General features: G+C 39.8%; 1 protein-coding gene across 2 annotated transcripts in view; it reads left to right on the top strand.

Annotated features, from left to right (window-relative positions):
- Window positions 1-828: 828 nt before the first annotated feature.
- The window catches only part of ARMH4 (armadillo like helical domain containing 4), a 108616-nt gene continuing 93145 nt past the window's right edge, over window positions 829-16299 (top strand). Inside the window, exons 1-3 of one of the 2 annotated variants that reach the window (XM_080809204.1) lie at window positions 829-2257; window positions 6253-6507; window positions 8812-9024. In XM_080809204.1, coding sequence (XP_080665330.1) covers window positions 880-2257; window positions 6253-6507; window positions 8812-9024 — 1846 coding nt within the window. In that variant the 5' untranslated portion in view covers window positions 829-879. The remainder of the gene's footprint in view (window positions 2258-6252; window positions 6508-8811; window positions 9025-16299) is intronic. The other variant, XM_080809205.1, reaches the window with a different exon arrangement.

Raw genomic sequence — 16299 nt, 5'->3', positions numbered from 1 at the left:
GTTCTCTTAAATAGTTTTTTTCCCCTAAAAACACATTTATCTCCAGTAACTCTTTTACTCTTTCTGCTCCTTAAATTTTGAAACATCAAGGTTTTGCCTATAATTTTTATAGTTGTTACAGAGAAAAAAATAATTTAAGTGTTTTAAAGAGAAATTAAAAAAAAAGTTTATTTTTTTAATTTTATTTTTTGTTTATTTTTTTAAAAGTGCTCTCCACACCCAATATGGGGCTCAAGCTCAGAACCCCAAGATCAAGAGTCACGTGTTCTACTGACTGAGCCAGCCAGCCAGGTGCCCCTAAAGATAAATTTTAATCAAAAATAATTCATATACTTAGAAAAACTTCTTGAATATAACCAGCATTCAGTGTTTTATGATGATGTTTAATAAGTTTTAAGCTATACTTGAAACTTTCTCTGAATGTAATATAAATAAATGTGAGATTTACATTCTCTGTCTTAGATATATTGCTATTTCTGCAGTCATTTGACTACATGATTTATGGCAGAATTTGGGGAGAATATTGCAAATGTGACTTCAAGGGTAATTTTTTCAGATAGGTATTTAAGAAACAATGAACTTAGTCCTCGAACTATGTGTACCTCTTCTAGAGAGCTTCAAGTTAAATCAGCTGCAAAATTCAGCAGGGAAAAATGAACTGGGTTATCCATGTCTCAAAGGTACCAAAGAAGTAGAACAGCTGTCTCTTCTATACTATCTCCGAGCATGAAATCAAGATTATTTTACTTACAGTTTAATCTGAAGGGGCTTATTTACAAAATGCATTTATGTGACAGCTTGATATACTTTATTTTTCTGCAGGACTCAATTACTGGAATTGTCAACTTTGTTGATGTTTGTGCACATTTCTCCTCCACTATGAGCAGACCAATTGTAGTGCACATTTGTCTGGCCTTCTGGAGCCTTGTGCTTCTCAACTTTGCCACACAATGTGTGGCCTTCCCCAAAATGGAAAGAAGGGAGATAGCACATGTTCCTGCAGAAACAGGGAAGCCTGAGAGGATGAAAACAGATAACCTAGAAAATGACCCTCTGACTTCCAAGTGCCCTCCCCAGTTGGTGGTCTCTGAAGATCCAGTGATGTTGTTAGCAGAACCATCAGCAACGTCCTTAAATAAAGTATTGCCTACTAACAAAGAAGTCCATCCAGTGGGCGGTGGGCTCATGCAGCCTAACAGCCCTGCCTTGTACACTGGTGCTGAGACAGTGGTCCCCGGCGAGGAGAAAGTGTTTGTTTCCAGCCAGCCAGAGAGGGGGTCTCCCGAAAGCCGACTTTCCAAGGCCATGCCGACCAATCCTATCCCTGCAACTGCTCCTTTGAATATTGATCAGAAGGAAGAACGCTTCGGTAGTACCGTCATTCAGCCCATCATAGAAGGGACCACAGAAGAAACACAGGGTTTTCTGAACTATGTGGATGACCAGTTGTTTGCAACTGAAAGTCAGGAAAGAGTTAGTCTCGGACATTCACCTTCATCTGATGTGAATACTAAGAAAATGCTAACTGCCAGTCCCAGGACTGAGAAATCTGAAGCAGATACAGAACACAGGGCAGCTTTTTTCCCCATTGTTGAACCCATAGCGGGCACGGAGCCTGGAAGCCCCAAGCCTGAGAGGGAGAAGCCTTCGCTGATGACAGCTGATCATACCCAGACCGCGGCCACCAAGCACTGGCTCACAACCTCTGAGTACACCCTGAGTGTTGAGCCAGAAACTGACAGGCTGCTAGGAGCCCCAGGAGTCCCAGGGAGTGTCAGCACAGCTGTTCCAGCTGCCTCTGTTGGGAGTGATGAGTGGGATGACACCAAATTAGAGAGTGTAAGCCAGATAAAGACCCCAAAGCTTGGAGACAGTATAGAGACTCAGGTGGGAACAGAAATGTCTCAGACAGCCCAAGAAACTGATAATGACCCTATGGAAGGTCTGGAAGAGGGCGAACCTGTGACAGAGGCTGCAGAGGTGGCTCTGGGGCTGCTGGAAGGGGAAGAACCCATGGGGACAGCCCTGCTAATGGCACACGGGGAGGCGAGATCCTCTGCCTTTGCCGATCAAAGTTCTTTTACTCCCACAAGTCCTGTGGAAGATAGGAAAGTCTTTGTTGTTAGCCTGTTCCAAGATACTGCAGACTTCATGGAGTCCACTAGGGAAAATGATGCAGTGCTTTTCTTAGAGACCACAGTTTCCATCTCAGAATATGAATCTGAGGCGCATCAACCACTGGGAAATACACTGAAAGGTAAAAGAAAGAAAGAAAAACAAGCTTTGTTTAATTTGGAATGTTTCCATCCGATTTTATTATTATTTTTTAAAAATTGAGATGCAGTTAACATATGACATGGTATTAGCTTTAGCTCTTGTTTTATGTTTTTTTTAAAAGTGATTATTTTTTTAAAAGATTTTATTTACTTATTTGACAGAGAGAGGGAGAGAGAGAGAGAGAGCACAGACAGGGGGAGTGACAGAGGGGAGGGAGAAGCAGGCTCCTTGCTGAGCGGGGAACCTGATGTGGGGCTTGATCCCAGGACCCTTGGATCATGACCTGAGCTGAAGGCAGACATTTAACCAACTGAGCCACCCAGTTTTCCCTTAAAGTGATAATTTAGAAGTAAGTTGTCTCAAGTTTTAATGACAAGCAAAAGTAAACAAATAAAAATATATTTTATATAAAAATTATACCCAGATATAACCTCTGCATACAGGCCATGGTATTCAACTGGGAACAGTTTGTCCCCACTCCCATCATTTGGCAATTTTGGAGACATTTTTGGTTGTCATAACAGAGGGGTGCCCCTGGCATCTAATTGGAGTGAAAGAGGGTGCTAAATATCCTTAAATCTCCATCCACAAAGATTTTTCTGAGCCAAAATGTCAGCAGTGCTCCGAAAACCTGATATAGACTAATAGCTTTCAAACATGTTGTTATGCAAATGTATAACTATTCAGGAAAATGTTGAAGAATTAGCTATATATTTAAATAGTATAATAAACAGTATAGGATACTTACTTACACATTGTTGTAAAAAAATACTTACATCCCTAATAATTCTTATCAAAAAGCTTTACATAAATATTTATCTTATAGCATTAACCATATGAGTTCTTTGACTTTTTTTCCTGAAAAGAAATTTATCTAGAAATTAGGAAAAAACCCAATACTGGTTTAATTCAGCCCTACTTCTTGGCCTGTATATCTGCGAATGTTATGAGCTGACGAATCTTACATTTGCTGTTGATAATTTTTTTTCTTTTGGTATGTGTAGTTGGTCAGATAACAGCATGAGGGAAGGATAGACTTAGTGTAATGTGCATATGCTTACTCTAAACTCTTTTGGAATGTGTACATCTTGTTACTTCAACTAAGTAGCCTAACTAAGAGAAATATCAGATTAGTAATGTGTTTTATAAAGTGTTGAGGTTGGATTAAAACGGTAAGATAGATTTATACATGTCCTATTCATTCTTTAAATACTGAAAGATATAGTATACTATAAATTTTTTTTTTTTTAGTATACTATAAATTTTCATAAAGCTTTGAGAAATTGAGATGCCTGGGGGGCTCAGTCGATTAAGTGTCTGCCTTCAGCTCAGGTCTAGGATCAAGTCCTGCATCAGGCTCCTTGCTCAGTGCCTGCTTCTTTGCCTGCTGCTGTCCCGGCTTGTGCTCTCTCTCTCTGACAAATAAATAAAAATCTTAAAAAAAAAAAGAAGAAGAAGAAGAAGAAGAAGGTTCAAGAAACTGTTTTGTATGTTGGTGGTTTTTTTTTTTTTTAAGATTTTATTTATTTATTTGACAGGAGAGAGATCACAAGCAGGCAGAAAGGCAGGCAGAGAGAGAGAGGGAAGCAGGCTCACCGCTGAGCAGAGAGCGCAATGTGGGGCTTGATCCCAGGGCCCGAGATCGGGTGTCTCCCGAAAGCCGAAGGCAGAAGCTTAACCCACTGAGCCACTCAGGCGCCCCTGTATGTTGGTCTTTTAAATTTCATTAAGAGAGTTGGGTCTCCATGACCATGAAGATACTGGATAAGACTGAACAAGAATTACTTCGATTTTCTGTAACATTTTAAGATATTCCTGGAGCAATAAGTCATATATCTCCAGATTATTCATCACATTATTGAATCTGTGATTCTTATGTATTAGAATTGCATAGCTTATATAATAGAGCCTAAAAATTAAAATGAATTTGGTGATTGATTATTTTGATTATTGAATATACGCCTTACTTAGTCATGATTGCCTTACTTAACTACAGTCTCTCTCTTTTTTGAAGTTTTTTAAGTTTATTTATTTATTTATTTTTACTAATTCTACACCCAGTGCATGGCTCGAACTCACGAACCCTAAGAGTCACATGCTCTTCTGACTGAGCCAGCCAGATACCCCTCAACTATAGTCTCTTAATAGGCAATTTCTTTTTATTCCCAGCACAATATCTGGCACCTAGTAGGTGCTTCATAAATACCAAGTCAGTGGATGTGTAAATGGAGATAGAGAACCATTCAGACTGAAATTATTCTATTTGACTGCCTGCATTATTCAAATTAATCAAAAAGTTTCTAAATGTTCTTTGTAGAGAGAAACAGTTAAATAATTCCTTTCACTTTAATTTTTTGTTGTTGTTCAACAAAAAGAATGTGAAAAACTGAGATTACTGACAACAGTGGTTAGAGAATAGCCAAAAATCTTTTTACCTGTTTTCTGGTGATTATACATCTTTTCCAGAAGTAGACAACTTAAATGCCAATCATTTAAGGGCCCAGGGACTACTTAGGACATTACCCTCTCCAGGATATGCAATGATTTCTTCGTGGTTTTGGTTACTATGAACAGATGAGTAACCTTAGGTCATCATCAGTTCTCGGATTCAGCTTATTCTTCCACGGGTTCGGTTGAAGATCAGGTTTTAAAAGTCATCTATAAAAATTACCATATTATTATTTCTTCTCTACAAGAAGTAGAGAGAATAAGAGATGTGGAGAAATTTTGAATGATAATTTTAAAATTTCCATCACTATTTCTAGTTCTTACTCTTTTTTTCTCTCATAGTGGTCACCATTCAAAGTTGGTATTTACTGAATACTTGTACAAGTCCCGTGGTATGCGCTAAATGCTCTACATGCATTATCTATTTTATTTACTTATTTAAGAGAGAGAGAGTGAGAGAGAGAACGAGAGAGAGAGAGAGAGAGCACACATGCAAGAGCTGAAGCTGGGGCAGAAGGGCAGAGGAAGAGGGAGAGAGTTTCAGGCAGACTCCATGCTGAATGCTGATCCCAGAGCCCAAGGAACAGGGAGCAGCTCTATCTCAGGACCCTGAGGTCATGACCTGAGCTGAAACCAAGGGTCTGATGCTCAACGGACTGAACCACCCAGGGCTCCTGAAGCCTATATTCCTTTTTTTTTTTTTTTTAAAGATTTTATTTATTTATTTGAGAGAGAGAGATCACAAGTAGACAGAGAGGCAGGCAGAGAGAGAGAGGGGGCAGCAGGCTCCCCACTGAGCAGAGAGCCCAATGCAGGGCTTGATCCCAGGACCCTGGGATCATGACCTGAGCTGAAGGCAGAAGCTTAACCCACTGAGCCACCCAGGTACCCCTGAAACCTGCATTCTTGACTGCTCAGATATATGGCTTCCATGGAATGATATTAGTACCTACCTCTCCTTAGTATACACTGGAAGAGAAAATAAGATGCTGCCCACCATATACTTAGCAGTGTGTGTATACAGCATATAATAGAAATATATGTGTGTCTAGCATATAATAGAAACTCAGTAAACATTACTTACTGTAATAATTATTCTTTTATTAAAAATGCAGACTTTCAAAAAAATGCAGACTTTCCCCTTTAGAAATGCAAATGTGAAAATTAATATATATATAAATGCTGAGAATTTTTGAATATAACTTAGAACTGTATAATTTGTTTCTTAACAAACTGGTTATGTTGATATTTATAAGAGGGAGCTCAACTATTGATCTTTCTATTTTGTTTTGGATTTTGTTTTACACATTAACTTCTTTATCTCAGTCTTAGATTGATTCATTGCTCCTGAAAGCAGCAACACTGAAAATATTTATTTGCTGGCATTTTGCATCTGAGCGATCTGTTGGCCTTCCCATACCCTGAAATAGCTTTCTTCTTTTTTTTTTTCAATTTATTAATTACAGAGTGACATTTTAAGGTATAGAGAATTTGTCTATTTCAAAATGTTGTGTCCCCCCTTTTAAGACATCATCACTCAAGAGATGACAACAGCTGTTCAAGAAGCAGAAGCCACTTTATCCTTGGTGACACAAGAGCAGCAGGTTTCTACCCTCGAGGTTACTGGAGAAAATGGTAAGACTGAGGAAGGAAAAGAGTCCCCTTCTGCCACCTCCGGTGTCCCTGCTGTTACTCAGCTGTCAAGGAGATGGGAGCCTCTGCCCTCTACAGTTTCAACTACAGCCGTGCCGTTGTCTTCCGCAGTTACTTCTGCTCTGGAAGGTTTGTAAGGAGGGGGGACTTGGACTCAGTTTGGGGGTGGATCTTTTCTGAGTTAATAAGGAATAGAATGAATGTGGCACCTGGCTCTGTCCCCAGGGTACACACACATTTCATCTGGAGAATGAACTGGAAAGGTGCGTGAACTCTCTCTTGTTTGGAGGGATGTGGCAAAGCCTGACAGGATGGATGAGGAGTTAGTTCCCAGGTAAAATCAGGTGGCTCATCACTGGGGCCTGGGAAGGCCAGACCTCCTGAGAATCTCTCCTTGTTTGACAGCACTGGCTGCTAGGAGCCAGGGGGTGAAGTGAAAACAGTGAGGACCTCAGTTCAAATCCCAGCTTTGGCCCCCACTAATATTGTGGCCTCAAGCAAGTCTCATGTCTCCAGGCTTGGTTTGTGCATCTCTAAATAATGCTTACCTATCTTATAGGTTATTTTAAGGATTCAAAATAATGGCTACAAAGTGCTTTCCATATAGGAGGACCTCAAATACTCTTATCTTAAGGACAGCAAAATTTTTAAATCTTGGTGATCGTCAGAAACACCTGAAAATTACAAAAACTATTATCATTTAAATATTGTTTTTGGACTCATGTCTCTATCTCATTATTGGTCTAAGTCTACTTTTATTTATTAACTGAATTATTTATTTATTTTTAAAAAAGATCTTATTTATTTATTTGACAGAGAGAGACACAGTGAGAGAGGGAACAGAAGCAGGGGGAGTGGGAGAGGGAGAGTCAGACTTCCCGCTGAGCACGGAGCCTGATGTGGGGCTCCAACCCAGAACCCTGGGATCATGACCTGGGCTGAAGGCAGACGCTTAATGACTGAGCCACCTAGGTGCCCCTAACTGAGTTATTTTTAACAAAATAATAAATATCTCCTAACCCTGCCCCTCCCAAAGACACTCTGGGGCCTGGTTAGTAACATAGACGTAACCCCATCGACCCTCTTCCTCCTCTGATGTTAACTGTCATCCAGAATCTTGTGTTCCTCATTTCCTTGGTTTCCTTTTATCTTAGTTTTATCATACCTGTATTTATGCCTCAAATTATACATTTAAATATTTTAGCAGTTTTTAATTTTATAAAAACAGTATTGTGTTGCAGATAACCTTTTTGGGACTTGCTTGTTTTACTTAATAGTGTATGGCTATGGTTTACTTGCTATGAATCTTCTGTTTGGACTGTTTATAATATTACACTATGAAAATAGATCACAGTGTATTCATCTCATCTTCACCCAGTCTCTCCTAGCTATTTGCATTGAGGTCATTTCCAGGTTTGGCTTTTGTGAACATTGCTTGCTGCCGTGTATATCCTCTGATATATCCTCCATTGGACACGTGCAGGAGATTCTCTTGGTTCTAATCTAGAGCCCCAGGTTTAGGTCTTAATGTTTGACTCTAGCGGGCAATGCCTCACTATTTTCCAAAGTGGTTGCACCAGTGTATGTTCCTAACAGCAATGTATGTGAGACTCTGTGCGTCCGTGTCCTAGAAGCTTTAAAAAACAGTTTTTCCAGCTTCACCACAAAGGGAATTCTGATTGAGGAAGTTGGGATATGTGGAAAGCATGGAGGTGAACTTCTAAAAAATTACCTCAGAGATTCTGATGATCTACCAGACCTGCAAAATAATACTATTCTAGAGGTTTTTTTATATTTGGGAAAATTTAGGGCTAAATTTGGCTGCATTGAAATTGAGCATAATCTAGACAGATACCCTTAACTTTTCACTTGATTTTTTTTTTTTTTTTTTAAGATTTTATTTATTTATTTGTCAGAGAGAGTGAGCACAGGCAGACAGAGAGGCAGGCAGAGGCAGAGGGAGAAGCAGGCTCCCTGCTGAGCAAGGAGCCCGATGTGGGACTCGATCCCAGGACGCTGGGATCATGAGCTGAGCCGAAGGCAGCTGCTTAACCAACTGAGCCACCCAGGTGTCCCTTCACTTGATTTTTTAAAGTTGTCTTTGGCATATATTTTAATACTTTTTTTTACTGTCTTTGTCAGTAAATCAGATAAAATTGTACAAAATTCCTAATATTGTCAGTAGAGTAAATGGGAAAGGAAAATTTGAAAAGAAAGTTCTGATTTGAGACAGTACAATTTCCCAGATGATAAAGTGCTTTGTATAGTGGGACTGATGCACTATGGGAAGGGTGGAGCTGGTCTAAGTGCCAGACTTAATGTATGTAAGATACTGGTTTCACTGATCATTTCTTGCTTGAAAAGCAGAAAGCCATGTATACATTTCTCCTAATGATCATCTTTGGGTAAGGTGCTATCTTTTGTGTTTGACAGACCTAATAGACACCATCACGGGGCCAAACGAGGAATTGTTCACACCAGTTTGGGGCTCTCCAGTGACTCCCCCTGGAATAATAGAGGAAGCCCCCAGCCTTTTCCCAGTGCTTCCTGATTCTGAGGTGTCTTCGGAGAGCAGAACCGTTGTCCCATCCATTAGCCATGTTAATACAGCTGCCTCATATGGCCTGGACCAACTTGAATCTGAAGGTACTCATGCTTTGAAGGGGATCTTTTCTTGTACTGATTGATGGAGTCACTGAGCAAATGTTGTTTTTGAGAAAAGATTAAGGAGCGGTGTATTCCATCTGCAGTGTGGATCTGGGGTTTATAAACCGTGGCAGGGCCAGATCTGGCCTGCCATCTATATGACCTGCAAGTTAAGAATGTGGCTCAGTGGGTTGGAGCCTCTGCCTTCAGCTTGGGTCATGATCTCAGGGTCCTGGGATCGAGCCCCACATCGGGCTCTCTGCTCCGTGGGGAGCCTGCTTCCTCCTCTTTCTCTCTGCCTGCCTCTCTGCCTACTTGTGATCTCTCTTTGTCAAATAAATAAATTAAAATCTTTAAAAAAAAAAAAGAAAAAGAATGATCTTTACATTTTCAAATGATTGGGGAAAAAATTATAAGAAGAATAATATTTTATGACATGTAAAAATTAAATAAAATTCAAATTTCGGTGTTCCTAAATCAAGCTGTCTTGGGACCCAGCTGCACGTGCACATTCATTTCTTGTCTGTGGCTACTTTTGTGCCAGATCAGCAGAGTTGAATAGTTTTGACAGAGACTGTGCACAAAGCCCAAAACATTTATGATGTGGCCCTTTACTGAGAAAGCTTGCTGACCTCCGGTCTAGAGCAGTAGTTGTTAACTACAGGTGAACATCAGGATCACTTTGGGGAGCTTTTAAAAAAAATCCTAATGCCTGATTTCTCCCAGGGATTCTGATTCCGTTGATGTAGGATGCAGTCTGACATCTACATTTTTATTTTTAAAGACTTTATTTATTTATTTGACCGAGAGGTAGAGAGCACAAGCAGGGGGAGCAGCAGGCAGAGGGAGAGGGATAAGCAGGCTCCCCGCTGAGCAGAGAACCCGATGTGGGACTCGATCCTAGGACCCTGGAATCATGACCTGAGCCGAAGGTTTAACTGACTGAGCCACCCAGGTGCCCTGCATCCACATTTTTAGAGTGCTTAAGATGACTGGGATCTGCAGGCTCCATCTGCAGGCTCGACTGGAAACATTCGAGTTTCCCCACCAGATTTTCTTAGGTGGAAACTTTTTAATGTGGATTGTATTTTCACAGCACTGCCCTGGTTGTTAGTCCTGGGATTTTGTTTTTGTCTTTTTCTTCATGAACATTTCCGGGTTAGGAAGTTGTATTATTTGGAGAGGGTCAATCTCTTCACCTGTTACGATTGAGAAATGCATGCCAAATTATACTTTCTGAGACATTGGCTGTGAGCGTGAAAGAGAAGCCTGGAGCCCAGCTGCACATCCACAAACACGCAGACTGGAAATATGATGAAAGGTCATTTAATTAATCAGCATTTTGGCAGGTGGTACAGAATGTTCAGAGATTTGTGATGCTGGGTTTCTAATATGAATCTAGAGGACAGGTAAGCTTTTGGGCACAACATTAGCCATGGGCTTGCTGCAGTAAAGACATATGATGTGCTGTTATATGGTATTTTGTCTCCTGTAGAACAGGGAAAGGGGCTCAGCCAGTTTTGCCGTAGACTCTGTCTCAGGGTAATGCTGGCAGTTCTCTGGCAGAGAAACATGACATTTTAGGAGTATTCTGGAGAACTCCATAGTAGGATGCTGGTTTAAGAAATGGATCAAAGCAAGCTCTGAGGCTAACAGCTCTTACACTCCATGTTGAGATAAAAATGGTATGACTTTGAGATTAATCTCATATTAGCTGTCGGCTCTCCTTGATGCCATCTGGAAAAAGCAGGTTCCCCCAAATTAACCTGAGTTAGAGATGACAGCTTTACCCGGCAGGGCTCATTAAATCAGAGAAAAAAATATATTTGTGAGTAATCCATACTTGTGAAACTGCAATAATTTTCTAAATTTAGTAGATGATGGCAGTTGCATTGAAATATGTGAGAATTTTCTTGACTTGCCGAAGATGTCCTGGAGTTTTAGTGCTTCTCTTCTACACAATTTGACTCCAGCTTCTTTCTGAGAATGTATTTTGTCAGTTTTTGACTGAAATTACAAGCCTCATCAAAGTTTTTGAAAGACATTTTTGGTTTAAAAATACTCTTTCTGCTACATTGTTGGGCGGAAGATAAGATTTTGAATGAGCACACCTTTTCCCCTAGATCTTGGGAAGTACCATTTATGTTTAATTAGTGTACATTATTAATGTCACAATTAATTTTATGCTGGTGTGTCTACTCCTTTGAACTATACTTATTTAAACAGATAAGCCTACTAGACTCCTGAATGTGTTGGGGACCTCCAGTTTCAGTACATGTTTTTCTACCTTCCCCAGGAATGTAGGCTTTGGGGGAAGGGTTTTAATTCTATTGTAGGCTTATACCCAGAGGCAGATAATTTATTCTTACCCAGAACTGTGAGTTGTGCCATGTCAAGTTACCTACCTTTCCATGTTTTAATCTCTGTGATGAGTTGACACATGACATAGAGCTCTCCAGCTTAAGATATGTGTTTATTTAATTATATTATTAAACTCATATGTTATTTTAGTATCTTCTTTCCCACTAGAGAACAGAAGCACTTCTCCAGAGAATGGAGTCTTTTTCTCAATGGGATATGGGCAAAACCTGCCCTTATTAGACAGCAGACAACCAAGAAGCCAAGAACCTTTGTGGAAATTTCTGAATGTTTATCCTTTAAGGGATAATTAATGGCTCAAATGAACCTCCAATTTGTATCTAATTGGCACCCTGTTGTCTTTGTCACTTTTATGTCTCTACAACATAATCACCAAGCATCTTCGTTTTCTAGGGCTACCATACCAAAATACCACAAACTGGATGGCTTAAAACAACAGACATTTATTCTCATGTGGTTTTAGAGCCTGGAAGTCTGAAATCAAGGTGTGGGCAGGGCCCTGCTCCTTCCAGTGCCTCAAGAGAGGGGAATCATCCCTTGCTTCCTCCAGCTTTTTAGTGACCTCATGAGTTCCTTTGCTTGTGGCAACATAATGGCAACCCCTGCCTCCATGTTCACGGGACTGTGGTTCCTCAGTGTGTCTCTCTGCCCCGATTTCTTACAAGAACACCAGCCATTGGATTAGGACCCATCCCAATAACTTCCTCTTCACTTGATTATATCTGCCAATACCCCATTTTTGAAGGTCACATTCACAAGTACAACAGGTTATATATTTTTTTGGTGGGGATGTGATTCAGTGCATAGCAAGGGTCTGCTTCTGAGAAGTTTGCCAGCAGGCTCTGAAGGCAGACATGGGCTCTGTCTCTGCAACACCCACTGGAGAGACGTGTACTGGGAGAGCAAGACTTTTAGTGTGTTTTACATTTCTCCGTTGCTGAAGAAAGCCTGCCTCGATATGTGCATTCTGCCTCGTGCCTATTTTGGTTGGTCTTTTCCCTTGTCAGCAAAAACGCTGTGACTTTTGAAGGGATAATGGTTTCTCTGTCACCTTGCCTGATACACTTTACTTCTCTGTCCTTTTTTTTTTAAGGGAATAAATGTTTTCAGGGTGATAAAAAAAATGCATTTTACTTATCTCAGGCATAACTCCACCAGGGCTGTATTCATCATCTTTGACATATGAACATGACAAAGGTGTTTTCATTTTTTATTAGAATAGGATAATGGCAAATCAGTTCCATGTATATAACTACCATAAATGAATTTTTGGACATGATCTCTGTATAGGTTGATATCCTTTTTTTTTGCAAATATTAATGCCTTTCTCTGCTCCAAAATGGGAACTTAACAATGAAAATGAAAATTTGCTTGGAATTTTTTTTATCTGGGTAAACTGTCTTGAGTAGATTTTAACCCTAATAGCAAGTGGACTAGGTCTTTCAATATTTCTTACTTAAAGAAGTTCTGCTTTCATTATTATTATTATTTTTTTAAATTTAAAGATCCATTTATTTGAGAGAGAGCATGCATGTGCGCACATGTGCAGGCATAGGTTAGGGGAGGGGCAGAGGGACTCTTTAAGCAGACTTCCTGCTGAGCATGGAGCCCCTAGCAGGTTCCATCCTACAACCCCTGAGATCATGACCTGTGTCAAAACCAAGAGTCAGTTGTTCAACTGACTGAGCCACCAAGGAGCGCCCCCCCCCGCTTTGTATTTTAGAAATCCAATAGCCTTTCTTGTATTCCCAGAGAAGGTGGACATTTATCTGTGCTGTAAAATTGTAACAATAATTCCATAGGGTGGAGGGTTATTGCTTTAACAATGAAATGTTCAGAACAAATCAATTTTGGGTTTATTTGTACCAAGTACTAGGCTTCTAAGTACATGCAGGAAGCAGGAGTACAAAAACAACGATTTCTTGTGATTCAGTTTTGGCGATCCTTCCTCACCCCCACAACCTTGCTCCCTTAATGTTTGGAAGGCAATATCTGGGCCTTCCAGCTAGTGGGAGATGGGAAACTCCTTGGTGCTCATCATGGTGCTGACCAGACAGACTTGGGAACATGGTGAATTTGCTTGGATTCTCTCAAGATTGCTCTGGGTTAGCTTATTGTCTTCTGTAAGAGAAGAAGCAATAGCACTGTCCCTAGGCTGGAGAAGGTGAATGATTGATCTGACTGATCCTATTTAATGTCTTTCTATAGGCATAATAGGCTGAGTGTTGGGGCTGTCTAATCCAGTGCCATTATCCCAAACAGTTCCCATTTCCTCATGTTTCCAAAGGCCCATTTATTACAGGCTTTATTGAACAAATCACAGTAATCGACTTGCTGGAGAATTACCTTTTTTTTTTTTTTTCCTAAACTTACAGTGTATGTTTCATGTAAACATATAACATATTACCTTTTTTAACATATAAAGAGATGTTTAACTCTTAGTATCCCACAGGAAAGTCATGTTCAACCTTTCTTTAGCATCTTGTTTTAAAAAAATAAGACCAAATGTATCATTTAACTTTAGTTTTTTCTTTCCTCATAATTTTTTCCCCTTGTTTTTTGAAGACCATTTTGGTTGTCCTTATATTTAGGTTTTCAAAAACTGCATTTTTGACATCATTTCCCAGCCAGGCATCACACATAGGGCAGAAAGCTGTTATTGTCATGTCATTTGTTGTTTAACCTATTTTGGTGACACCCATTTTCCTGCCTTTGTGAGTGTGTGTGTGTGTGTGTGTGTGTGTGTGTGAGTGTGTGTGTCTGTGTGTTTAATTTCATAGACGTTTTCTACAATCCTCCGAGAAAATTTCCATTATGTATTTGCAGCACCTTTTCCTTTCTTCTGCGGAAGAAATAGCAGGGTTCTCTCTCCTTTCTTATTTGGAATTCTCAGTTCCCTCTGTCCTAGTTCTCTCTGCTGATAACATAGGAATTTCAGAAGGAAAAGTAGGCCTTCCTTTGGATGATTGAGTGAGACTTCCGGCAGTGTGGCGGCCTCGTAGTGTTGCTACTGAAGTCAAGATGCTTTATTTTTTTATCGGTCAATCAGAAATGAATTGGGAAATGCATTCTTTAAGTGGCGTTGTGGAAAAGTCTCAGAGATGGTTTTCTTTAATAGCTCCATTGAGGAGACGTAAAAACATGTGTAGAGTTTATGAGAGAAGTGTTTGCTCTTTACTTACACTTTATTCACAAAATCAGTGTTTTTGGTCTTTCCGGTATGCAGTCCTTTTCAGAGAGTATTTTCCTATTATTCTCTCACTTCTCATGTAACTTTTCAACTCAGAAGGCAGCTAGGATGGATGGTTGAGACAGAGTATTCAAAATCTCATCTTGAGGGCATATCTGTGAACTCCAGTTTATGTGGTACTGCTCAGTGGAATATAATAGGAAAGATAAAATAAGGAATAAATTTGAACTGTCGTCCACCGTTACTTGTAGAAACTGCAGTATGAGGTTAAGGATGTTTGCTCTAATTGTGTTAAGAAGGGGTACAGGTTTTGGCCTTTGTTCTTGGAAATGCTTTGAATTTCATTTTGCCTCAGTAACAGAGTCACTTAAATGATATACAGATGGGAAGATGAGAAAAAGAACACGGGAAACATCTAATACCATTGCCAAGTATGTTAGGGAAGGATGATCTTTTTTTTTTTTTTTTAACTTGTTTTTATCTTTGCATCATCTTCACATATATTACATGACAGAGAATTGCTGGTGATTTCAGTTATCGATTGCCTCTTACAGTAAATCATTTTGTTGTCTTGTCCTGAAGTTCTCCTACTTTCTCTGGCATTTATGATAGATCTCTGTTCTTAAGTACCAATATGTTAGTAAATTACTTAGCACTCAGAATGGTCATCCCACGTTTGCTACTAATACTAACATAACCAGTGGTATTTCAGAAATATTTGAAATCAATATTATGATGTATTACCCTAAAGCTTTGCTTACAAATTCTAGGATGCTTTTTTCTTTAAAAAAGATTTTTTTTAAAAGATTTTATTTATTTATTTGACAGAGAGAGCACACAAGTAGGCAGAGAGGCAGGCAGAGAGAGAGGGGGAAGCAGGCTCCCCGCCAAGCAGAGAGCCCGATGTGGGGCTTGATCCTAGGACCCCGGGATCATGACCTGAGCTGAAGGCAGAGGCTTAACCCACTGAGCCACCCAGGCACCCCAGCTTTTTACTTTTTTCTTTTTTTTAAAGATTTTATTTATTTATTTGACAGACAAAGATCACAAGTAGGCAGAGAGGCAGACAGAGAGAGAGGGGGGGAAGCAGGCTCCCTGTTGAGCAGAGAGCCTGATGTGGGGCTCAATCCCAGGACCCTGAGATCATGACCTGAGCCGAAGGCAGAGGCTCAACCCACTGAGCCACCCAGGTGCCCCTCTAGTATGCTTTCTTATCATAAAGAATTCATTTATTGGTATAATCACAGTTAAGCAAAAATTATCCTAGCGCCTACTTTTTCCATTTTTTTTTTTTTTGAAGCCTTTGTTGCCCAGCACTAGAAAGTAGAACGTTAGTACTGCTTAGTAAAGCTCAATGTTAGACACACTTGAAATTTTACATGATGGCTCGGCATGACAGGAGGATTTAGCCTTATGTATATTCAGAGGTTTTTTCCCATTCATTTAAGTGCACATTTGACAAGTATTTGTTTGGTGATTCAGATAATAAAAAAGAAATGGGAGTGGATCTTGAATAAATGTTAGTAGAAGAGTTAGGACAGATACATAAATAACAGAAATACAACGGAGAAGGTGGGAAAGTGTCACACAAAGAATTACAAAAAAAAAAAAAGGACTCTGAGAATTAGGAATGAGAGCTTAGCCCCAGCTTAGGGAAATAAGGAATTAATACTTATGCTGCAAGTCGTGTGTGTGTGTGTGTGTGT

Source organism: Martes martes (genome assembly GCF_963455335.1).
Source record: "Martes martes genome assembly, chromosome: 7".
Classification (NCBI taxonomy): domain Eukaryota; kingdom Metazoa; phylum Chordata; class Mammalia; order Carnivora; family Mustelidae; genus Martes; species Martes martes.
Note: the sequence above shows the minus strand (reverse complement) of the source record. Positions and strands in the feature narration are given on the sequence as shown.